Source organism: Tachysurus vachellii, chromosome 5 (genome assembly GCF_030014155.1).
Source record: "Tachysurus vachellii isolate PV-2020 chromosome 5, HZAU_Pvac_v1, whole genome shotgun sequence".
In the NCBI taxonomy this organism is placed as follows: Eukaryota; Metazoa; Chordata; class Actinopteri; order Siluriformes; family Bagridae; genus Tachysurus; species Tachysurus vachellii.
In genome coordinates, this window is record NC_083464.1 from 22,396,195 (window position 1) to 22,408,286 (window position 12,092).

Below are 12,092 nucleotides of genomic sequence, written 5' to 3' on the forward strand. Positions count from 1 at the left end.
TTTCACATTCTCATCTGTGAGAGGGAAATAATTGGTCAAAAATAAAAGTAGCACAGGAAGTTGAACTCTGCAAAAGTGTGAGGTTCAAAAATAGAGTATGGTTCTTGCATGAATGTGAAGTGTGTGTGTGGGAGCCATGTATTCAGCCTTTGTGAGAAATAACATGTATATATATGTTATTTCTCACAACTAACTATAACTAGCTCGAATAATACAAAATTCAATGAAAATACCTCAAAGATATTAATACAAGTGTGTGTGCAGTTGTGTGCGAGAGAAACATTAATTTCCTTTCCTAAACCATGCAATCTTTTTCCTCCAGTCCCCAGACGACCCCCTCTGTTCCCCACGAGCCCAGCCAGGTGGACACAGAGCAGCCTGGAGAAATTACTGGGGAAATATTTGGTATAAAAATATGTCCCTACACTGCACCCCTTTCCTTGGACGTCAGTCTCTTGCCAAAAATCTGTCCAGCTTTAATTCAATCACCACTAAGCTTCTTTTCCCTGCCGTCAATATGGACTGGCTTCAATTACAATGAGAACATGTGTTGTGTCATTAAAACCCTGATGTGTGTGCTCTCACATGCTGACTCTCTCTGCAGTCTTCTCCATACGTCCAGCTCTTATTGACTTTGCTACAACACAATTAAAGTTACGGACACTCTGGTAGGAATCTATACTCTAGGATGGCCTCCTGTGTCACCGATACAGTATGTGCAAGGCCCTGGGAAAGTTAACTGAAAAACCAGTAAATAATGAAAAATATAAATAAATAAATTGAGTAGGCAGTGTACAGTACTGTCTTTTAAAATTCGGAATGGAATAAAATATACTCAGATTAAAGAAGAAATCAGTAAAAATATCCGTTCTCTGATTAATAACATCGCTCAACACAAAATAAACACTAAATATATTTCGGAAAATTGTATCTGCGGTAGGAAAGGAACTAAATCACTGAGAAACATAGATGCTTTATGTGAGATTATTGATTATCACTACTTATTCACTATTAGTTTGGATAACAATTTATAGGTAACAATTTAGAGATAACTCCTTTAACACAACCCAACTGGACAGAGCAGATAACGGAAAGCCGACACACGTCTAACACAGGTTGCTGGTTGACCTGCTCTTGGACACCTTGTTCACTCACCCCTTAAACCTTTCTAATTAGATTTACTATAGATATCACAGTTCACCTCTAATTCAATTCACTAGTTTATATCAATGTTCCAATATGTTCTTACTTCTTAAATAAATTAACATCGATCTGAAAACCAGAAACTTTACATAAACTATGAGTAATAACGACAAACTTAAAATGTTTTATCAAATAAAAATAAGTAGTTGTTAATATGGTGAGGAGACATTTATTTTATATTTATGGACGTTTCCCTACAAAAAGAGAAAGTCTTCGGGACAGTGGAAGGAAAAAAAATAGAGGCTGGCAAGGAACTATTTAATAAGAGGAAATGTGTCATGTGACATTTTTAAACTCATTTTAAAAATGTATTCTTTTGAAAATTGCTGTGGTCTAAGAGGAATTAAACACCGGATGCATTGAAAAAGAATTTACTTTGGGTATCAAAATTACCTGTTGGGTTGTTGAAACTTTTCCTAATAGCACATCCTATCACTGTTTAGTCCTTACATAATTAATCATAATGTTTAAACTGATTTATTTTGAGCAACTACATAAGCTGGGGGTCTAAGAAGATCAGTGTTAGTGTGTGTAGTTAGATCAGTGTTAGTGAGTGTAGTTAGATCAGTGCTAGTGTGTGTAGTTAGATCAGTGTTAGTGAGTGTAGTTAGATCAGTGCTAGTGTGTGTAGTTAGATCAGTGTTAGTGTGTGTAGTTAGATCAGTGTTAGTGTGTAGTTAGATCAGTGTTAGTGAGTGTAGTTAGATCAGTGCTAGTGTGTGTAGTTAGATGAGTGTCAGTGTGTGTAGTTAGATCAGTGTTAGTGTGTAGTTAGATCAGTGCTAGTGTGTGTAGTTAGATCAGTGTTAGTGAGTGTGGTTAGATCAGTGCTAGTGTGTGTAGTTAGATGAGTGTTAGTGTGTGTAGTTAGATCAGTGTTAGTGTGTAGTTAGATCAGTGTTAGTGTGTGTAGTTAGATCAGTGTTAGTGTGTGTAGTTAGATCAGTGTTAGTGTGTGTAATTAGATCAGTGCTAGCCTGTGTAGTTAGATCAGTGTTAGTGTGTGTAGTTAGATCAGTGTTAATGTGTGCAGTTAGATCAGTGTTAGTGTGTGTAGTTAGATCAGTGTTAGTGTGTGTAGTTAGATCAGTGTTTGTGTGTAGTTAGATCAGTGTTAATGTGTGTAGTTAGATCAGTGTTAGTGTGTGTAGTTAGATCAGTGTTAGTGTGTGTAGTTAGATCAGTATAGTCTGTGTAGTTATATCAGTGTTAGTGTATGTAGTTAGATCAGTATAGTCTGTGTAGTTAGATCAGTGTTAGTGTGTGTATTTAGATCAGTGTTAGTGAGTGTAGTTAGATCAGTGCTAGTGTGTGTAGTTAGATCAGTGTTAGTGTATGTAGTTAGATCAGTGTTAGTGTGTAGTTAGATCAGTGTTAGTGAGTGTAGTTAGATCAGTGCTAGTGTGTGTAGTTAGATGAGTGTTAGTGTGTGTAGTTAGATCAGTGTTAGTGTGTAGTTAGATCAGCGCTAGTGTGTGTAGTTAGATCAGTGTTAGTGTGTGTAGTTAGATGAGTGTTAGTGTGTGTAGTTAGATCAGTGTTAGTGTGTAGTTAGATCAGCGCTAGTGTGTGTAGTTAGATCAGTGTTAGTGAGTGTGGTTAGATCAGTGCTAGTGTGTGTAGTTAGATGAGTGTTAGTGTGTGTAGTTAGATCAGTGTTAGTGTGTAGTTAGATCAGTGTTAGTGTGTGTAGTTAGATCAGTGTTAGTGTGTGTAGATAGATCAGTGTTAGTGTGTGTAATTAGATCAGTGCTAGCCTGTGTAGTTAGATCAGTGTTAGTGTGTGTAGTTAGATCAGTGTTATTGTGTGCAGTTAGATCAGTGTTAGTGTGTGTAGTTAGATCAGTGTTAGTGTGTGTAGTTAGATCAGTGTTTGTGTGTAGTTAGATCAGTGTTAATGTGTGTAGTTAGATCAGTGTTAGTGTGTGTAGTTAGATCAGTGTTAGTGTGTGTAGTTAGATCAGTATAGTCTGTGTAGTTAGATGAGTGTCAGTGTGTGTAGTTAGATCAGTGTTAATGTGTATAGTTAGATCAGTGTTAGTGTATGTAGTTAGATCAGTGTTAGTGTGTGTAGTTAGATCAGTGTTAGTCTGTGTAGTTAGATCAGTGTTAGTGTGTGTAGTTAGATCAGTGTTAGTGTGTGTAGTTAGATCAGTGTTAGTGTGTGTAGTTAGATCAGTGTTAGTGTGTGTAGTTAGATCAGTGTTAGTGTTAGTAAGTTAGTTACTGACTTAATGCAGGCAGATAAAAAATTTATATAAAATAAAATATACAATAAGCTGACACAATATTACTGTCCAGCAACCTACTGTGTGTGTGTGTGGGTGTGTGTGTGCGTGTGTGTGTGTGTGTGTGTGGGTGTGTGTGTGTGGGTGTGTGGGTGTGGGTGTGTGTGTAAGTGAATGTAGGCACTCACAGGCATTAGCACGGCAGAGGATCCCTGCATGGTTGGGTCAGGCAGAGTGCCAGGCATGGAGGCTGGCAGAGGCTGTCGCTGTCTGTTCCTGTGTAGCAGTGATGAGAGAGAGCCAGGAACTGGGCTGGTGGAGACAGACAAATGGATGGACAGATGTGTGAGACTATGTGGGCTAACATGCACATATATGTACTTTCAAAACCAATGATGCATATGCCCGCTAACGTAAGGGGCATTGCGTGTGATTTCACAGGAAGCAGACTTCCCATTTTTGTTGGTCCTAATTTCTAAGAAGTTAGTGCGAATATTTCCACACTAATGAGTCATTACCATCTTTTCTGTCAATCATAATTCTCACTGGACTGAAGCTGGTCTAAGCTGTGACAGTGAAGACTATTTTAGGGCAGAGTGTTCAGGAGGCTTTCAATCAACTAATGATCTCGTATACATCAACAGATATACAGTTTATTGATTTTATAGTCTAACCCAAAATTATTTTTCCAACACAGAAGCTTTAACCTTTTAAAATTAACTCTGCAGTTACAGTAATATATCTAAATATATCGATATATTACTGAATGTGCAAAAGATGACATGACTTCCTTATCTTTAAACCATTAAGCCTGTGTGTGGGCAGAATGTGGTTTGAAGTGCTAAAGGTGCTGTGATGTGTATGACATATAGTCCATACAAGGTCCGTTCACAGACATCACAACAGAATGCACAAAAGGGACACTTAAACAAACATTTATTCTCACAGGAAACAGAGAGGCATTGTGTAAAAACAAAAAGCTCTTAATGTGATCTGTTTAGTACAAAAATACTCTTCAATACTCTTCATCTTTTTTCAATCAAAAAAAGAATCTTCAGCATGTTCATTTAAATTGAGCAGTGTTTGAACTGGCCCTGCTGAACATCCTCTCCTCCTAAACCTCGGATATATGAATAACTATAGTTCACTAATCTCACTAAATCTTAACACTCAACCATAACAAAAATAAAGAACTGCTGTTACTATGACCCCTTTTATATTTAATACCTAACCCTGTTAACTGAAAACAAGTGGTCTGAACCTTTATCCGGTTATATCTGCAATTACAACTCCATGTGGTCTTAGAGGATAACAACCACCTAATCAATACACAATTGTCAGACTGTATATGACTATAGCAAGGACATTTTTCATAATAACACTCTCTGGTGGTTATAACAGTTTATAATCACACCATCCAGTGTCACCTAAATGAGGATGATGTTCCCTTTTGAGTCTTGTTCCTCTCAAGGTTTTTCCTCGTCACAGACACCACAGTCACCTCATGGCTTGCTCATTGGGGATAAATACAAACACATTTAAATATAAGTCTAATATTAAATACTAAACCTTTTCTTAATATATTCCTTTTGTCCTGTAAAGCCGCTTTGAGACAATGTCCATTGTTAATAGCGCTATACAAATAAAATTGAACTGAATTGAATTGAATTTGAATATCCTTCAAAATATCAGGTTTAAAATGATGTGCAGGAACATTATATTGTGGACAATACATCATGGCAACATACACTTTTTTGCCTTTTTTGCATGACAAGATGCTAGAACATCCCTGTCATTTTTAATAACTCGTTATTTATGGTCATGTTGTTGTGTAATAAAATGCATCACTTGGACCTGCCTATTGGCAACATGTTTGGCAACTACTCAGTATAAGCCTGCTCAAGACCTGGACTAACTAATGCTACCTTTATCATGTGAGACAATGTTAGACAATATTATTAATACGATGTTAGAAACCTAGGTATGACAGCATGCAGTTTTGCTTATACATGGTATACACATGCCTTCGCTTCGTGCTAATATTATAGTTTGGTTTAGTTTAGGTGGTTGGTTAGATTTATTTGATTTGCTGAGCTGAATAGCTGATTGCAATTTAGTGCAATCTCTAAGTGTTGTGCTGATATAATTCAATAATTAATGTGTTTCAGTGCACAAGCCCTGCTTGTGTGTGTGTGTGTGTGTGTGTGTGTGTGTGTGTGTGGATACAACACATATTAGAACTCTAACATTCATCTGTTAGATTTAACCACTCAGCGACTCAACTCTCCATGTCAAGTTGTTCACAGCTAAACTCCACAGCGCTGGCACTTTACAGTCAATCACATCCAATACTTCTTGCCCTGTTTAATGTGCACTATACAGAACAGGCACTCAATGATGTCATTTAAGCAACTGCCATCAATTATTTAGCTGGTAAGTCCAAAGCTTTGCAGCTGCCCTGCTACAGACAGCACAATTACATTTTAGTACGAAGCAGGCGTATGTGGATGCTTATATTTTAGCATGCATGCTAATGTCATAAAAGAAGGATGTGCCTAACGACACAGAATAAGGAATAATCAACCTTTGCCAGCACAGAGCACTAATATGGCCAGGAAGGAGGAATGACAGACAGCTGGAAGGTAAATGTAGGAAAGGGGGAAAACATTCCTCACCTGAACAAATACATGTATTTATACAGGCTAAATGGCAGCAATTGCACTGCTGACGTGTGCGTGCACACACACACACACACACACACACACACACACACACATATACACACGGGCACTGTCATTAGCATTCTGACATATTGTCATTTATGTTCAATGCTCCAATCCATCACAATCAATGCTAGGGCCCCTTCACAAACTTGTGTGACATGTAAACGAGATAAGTGAAAGTCTCAGCCTCTGACACACACCTATAAGTATTCAAGAACAAAATCAGATCAACCACTTTCAGTCCTTCAGTTTAACTGTGAAACACATTTCAGCCATATTTTTCATCTACCAAAAAAAGTGTTTATCACACCACCAGACTTGCTGAACTACGCAAGACCTTTCTATGGAGCCTTCTATGGAGACATTAATCCATTCAAATGTACATGACAAATTGTGTAGTACAATGTAACAGTGCTCTTATGAAGCTTTATAATTGTTGACTTAGCTGTAACAGAATGAAATAAAAAAAAATCTAATTTGTTATTAAATGTCTCTGGTCTGTAGAATCCTTTAAAGAAATGCTTGTCAATTCGAGTTCTCACACAAGACACAACAAATGATTTGTGATTCGTCGGCTAATTAATAAGCCTTTAGTTATAGGATGGAAAACACTCTGTTTCTCTCATTCCTTTTGTGCTCTTAAAACAAATTCAATTATTAAAATCCCTACCGTTTGCTTTTCTGTGCTGTAGTGAGGAGGACAATAAATCATTAATTTAATTGATCCTAGATCTTAATCGATTCAATCTATTTTAATAGCACATCTGGCATCTAATCAGAAAGAAGTGCTTCCTCGGGTCACAGTACAAATAAAATTTAGTTATGGAGTAACTCGCATTAGCATTAGAGTGAGACAGAGCAGTGTAACACAAGGGCTCAGTTCGAGTCTGGGACTCCACCCAGGCAACAAGGAGATGAAAAAACAAGACTGTAGAGCGAGAAGGAGAAAAAAGAGAGCAGGAGTAACAGAGAAACAGAGAGAGAAAGACAGACAGAGAGAGAGACGAGAGAGAAGGGTCTCTTTAGGCTGTCTCTCTGGTGCATAAAGGCGCCCAGGGCAGGAAGGCCTCCAAATTGCAGTTCAGCTTGACTAAATAGAAAGAAAGCAGCTTTCCCGCTGTCAGCTACTCACCTGACCCACAGAGACCAAGGGGGTTAAATTAGACAGAAACAATTTAAGACACAGAGAGGTCCCCCAGGCACCTTGTGCGCCCCCCCACCCCCACCCCCCACCATGGATTGTCAGTCATCATGTATACACATTCTGTGACAATCCCTGCACACAGTGTTGTTACATGCAATCTATAAACAACAGAGTGAAACACTGAACAAGCTGATTCTCTATTGTGCTATTCACGCTGGTAAAAAAAAAAATCAGTAGAGCTGTATCTATCTGTAGCTGTACTTAACCAGTGACCTTTCACTTGTTTGCGCTCACTTCATACTGGGTCAGTCACTAATCATATTCTTGTGATAAATTGAGCTAAAGGCAAAAATATTGACAAGTTGTATTCCTACTGATAAAAATCTAAGACCAATTTGTTCTGCATTAGTTTACAGTGCTATCGTAGCACATATCTTTAGGTCTTCGTGTATATATCGTTTATATATTACCAAATATGTATCAAATATATATCTGATGGTTTTTATCACAAAATGCTTATAGCATAATATTTATAGATGGCATACTTGTTTCAGGAAATAAAAGTTAGCATAATATGAAAGCTTAAATACTAGAATTATTCTAATATAAGTAATTGTAATTATAAAATATATTGTTACAAGCTCCATGTTAGCAAGTTGTGCTTATTATCAAAACAAAAATGTACAGCAGGAAAACTCCTTAAGGTGAGTGGTTTAACTCACTCACCTAAAGTGGGGAGCCGTTAGCACCTTTACCTACAAGACAAAACAATCTATTTATTTTAAAAATATAACAATTTATAAATATTTTTATAGCCTGTCCCGATGAACGCTCACAGAGCACTTTCAAGAACACTATACTAATAAGGGTAGAGCCTCCATTTTCTCTTCATCAAGGCTTGAATTCTACAAGATGTTGCAAACGTTCCTTTGAGATTCTATTTCATGTTGACTTGATTCTATCACCCAGTTCCTGCGAATGTTTTGGACTTTCATGAAGCGAATCTCTCATTATACCGCATCCCAAAGAAGGTCACTGAAGAACACTGAACTCATTTTCATAAAAAGAGTTTGAGATGATTTTTCGTTTGCGACATTGTGCATTATTATGATCATTAGAAGATGGTAAATTGTGGCCATGAAGGAATGCACATGATCAGCTACAATACTCAAATAGCCTGTGACATTCAGCTAATGATTGATTGGGATTAACAGCCCAAAGTGTGCCAAGAAAACACGTAGCCTACACCATTACGCCACCTCCAGCCTGGACTTTTGACACAAGGCAAGTTGGGTTCATTTAGTCATTGTGTTAATGCCAAACTGTGAAATCGAGACTCGTCAGACCAGGCTACATTTTCAACGTCTTCAACTATGCATTTTTGATGATCCTGTGCACACTGCAGCCCCAGATTTCTGTTTTTTGTCTGATTGAAGTGGAACAACATGGTCTTCTGATATTGTAGCCCATTCGTCTTAATGTATGCCTTCTACCGCTGCCTGATGATTGGCTGATGTTCCTAATAAAGTGCTCAGTGAGTGTTGCAATATAATTCAGTTGGTGTTTACTAAATTACAAATTAATGTAGTTTCTTCTTCTGTATATTGATAATGAAATTGAATGTAAAGTTAAAGGAACATATCACATGGTATTATGATATATACAGATATAATGATTATTTAAAACCGTATTGTACTATAGATTTTTGCCACACTGCCATACTGCTAACATACAGTATATAAAATGTCTGTGGATTTGGGCAATAATAATCAGAGTCATGGTGAATCAAAACACACCGACACACTGTGCTGCCTGACCCTTGGCTCTCAGATTACACACACAACCCACTCTTCCCAACATGACATCACTCCTCTTTCTGTCTTATCTCTTGCTTTCTTCCAGTACTGTAGTTTATTTGTGTCTCCATATTCTTCCTCTAGCTTTTTTCCCTTTATCTCTGATGAGACACTCAGCCCTAAGACAAACACAATTATTCCTACTACACTCTTGGGCATATCCAGGTCCATATGAGATGAGAGGACTCCATGTGTAGCACTTTAGCTCTATGAGCTCTGTATGTCATAGACATGCTCCAACTGCTCCAACAGGGTGGATGAATATAATTTTCATGGGTATACAATGGAAAGCATTGTCCGTACAATAGGTCATAGCATTTGTGGCAAAAGGTATGCATAGGTATCTGCATGCATACAAATTAGACAGCAGACATGTAGCCAGATCACAAGGCTCAACCTCAGTCACTTGAACACAAGTGGCCTGGTTGCAGCATGCAGAGAAGTGAGAGAGAGAGAGAGAGAGAGAGAGAGAGAGAGAGAGAGAGGCACAGTCAGCCCACTGACTCATATCCTTTCCTTCTTCTCTCCTTCCAACAATGATGTAATGCTCTTGGCTTCTTGCCCTCCAACCACCCCCTACCTGCCCCCCCTCCACACACACAAACACACACACACACACACACACACACACACTCTCTGCGCCATGCTGGTGAGGTCAATGCTAACTGGAGCAGACACGGCAGGAGCAAGGAACTTTTACTCTGTGTGAATGTAACCAAAACAGCCCCGGGCTCACTTCCAGCCGCTGGGAGATGGTGGTGCGGTCTCCACAACAACAGGCCTAAACAGTGAAAGAAACAGAGAGCGTCCAAACAGCTTGCAGCTGCCTGGAGCTCTGAGTAAATACAGCACAGGACCTGCTCCTGATTTACCACTTTAATCATGAAGAAAGGGGGGGAGAGAGATTGAGATACAAAGGGGCGTAGAGCTTAAGAGAGTACCACAGTGCTTGAGACAGCTAGTACAGGAAGGAGCGGCAGTATAAGAATGTGATCAAATAAATCAAGTCCTAATGGCTTGTGAGACTCTTATTCAAAAGAGTGGCAATTACCACATGGAGGCGGGGCATCAATCTTGGTATGTCCTTGTCCGATTGCTTAAGGACCTGAATTATATAAGTCAACATGTGGAATTATATAAATTATCCAGGTGTGAAAGAAATGCAGTGACAGGCACCATCAACCAGCTAAGCACTATCTATAAGAGTGTGAAACTTGTCCTCGGACATCCTCAGGGCAAAACAGCATCCTATTATTCCTGTAGTGTATAACAAACCCATAATTATATGTCAATATTTCCCTCAGCGCAGGGGGGAACTGGTCCAGAGAGAGAAAAAAACGATCTGGCACAGCACCAGATTTTTCCTCATGTGACTGAAACTGGCCCACGAGTCCCGCCTACACCTGTCAATAGAACCTGCTGCCCATATATCACCCTGAAAGCTTCACTCGTCACGTGTATATAATCCCGCCCACCAGTTGCTGACTGCAGACAGAGCCAATCAAACAGAGTCGGAGCCAGGTGACAGCTCTGTTGTTGCAGTCCATTGGCTGGGATACAAAGTCTTGTGTGGAGATTTGCGGTGTTCGGGAACACTGGCTACATTTATCAAAACCTGTTTCTCAGTTTCATCATAGTGACACTTCCCAAACAGGGTTGTGTTCTCTTCTCGCCAAAACCACATCTGCAGGCTTACTCTTAATGTCAACCCATAAGCCTCAAGAGCACCAAGTAAATGCATTTAATCACATGTTTTGCAAGAATATGTGACACCTTGTGGCCCATCTTCACATTCTGTTAGGGTCATGCTTTATATCTTCCATACACTTTGGCTTCAGTGCTGTTTTCACTCACTTTTTGGGGCTCTTCACCTAGCTCAACCTGATCAGGCCATTTTTCTCCTCTTTAAAGCTCTCTTGCTCACTCGCTACTTCACTTCCTCCAGCTGCTCATTTCATCATCCCCATACCCATAAAAGTCTTCATCTTCCTCTCTTCCCTCTTCCACTCTTCCTCTCTTCTCTCAACCTGAGGGACATTCCTCCTGACAATCCGCTCTTGATCCCTTTCTTCCTCTCTTCCCTACTCTCTGTCATGGCGGGCGGACAGCCCTGGGGCTGTGGATGACACAGTGGTGTAGGAATGAGAGGAACAGGGCCTGGGCGTTCCTCTCCAAATGCTCTATTAAAGCCTGCGCTGTACACAATGAGCTCACTCTAATTCAGCTCAGATGTACATCCTGCCTGTCTGCCATCTCTCATTCGTTCTCTTCTCTCTCTCTACGCACACATCATGCTCTCTTTGTGTATGTATGTCATAGGTCATGACGTTGAAGACTGATTTCTAAATCCATACACAAATTCAGAAGATGGAATTCAATATTTTTTAATATTTCAACTAAATACAGATTCCACATGTATTTCCTGTTCATAAATCACTACATTATGTAATGACGATACCGTGATACCAACGCAATTGTGGTCCAAAAGCAGAAGGCCATAAAAATGCAACTTACCGCTAAGACAATGATAACCATAGTGAATAATGCGATTTTATGTAATAGTTGTTAATTTCCCAGTTCCTCTGTGCAGTGAACTAGTTTTCCTGATTCTCTAAAACTAAATGACTGAATCTCTCTCTCTCTCTCTCTCTCTCTCTCTCCCACACACACACACACACACACACACACACACTCTCCACATGCTACAATGTACACATATTGCAATGTACTATTTCAGTAGTTGGTTTCCTTTGTGCACATCAAAACTACCTCAGGATGTCCTCTGTTCACTGGAGGTGTGAAAACAAGCATGCATGCAGAGCTATAGAGTCACATCCCTTGATCACCCACACACACACACACACACACACACACACACACACACAGTAGCCGACACATAAAATAATGAGTGATGATAAAAAACATGCACCTCTCTGAT

General features: G+C 39.3%; 1 protein-coding gene across 2 annotated transcripts in view; it reads right to left on the bottom strand.

Moving 5' to 3' along the window:
* creb5b (cAMP responsive element binding protein 5b) overlaps window positions 1-12,092 on the bottom strand; it is a 65,173-nt gene that overhangs the window by 22,663 nt on the left and 30,418 nt on the right. For both annotated transcript variants that reach the window (XM_060870498.1, XM_060870500.1), the window contains exon 6: window positions 3,620-3,743. In XM_060870498.1, the coding sequence (XP_060726481.1) occupies window positions 3,620-3,743 (124 nt within the window). The remainder of the gene's footprint in view (window positions 1-3,619; window positions 3,744-12,092) is intronic.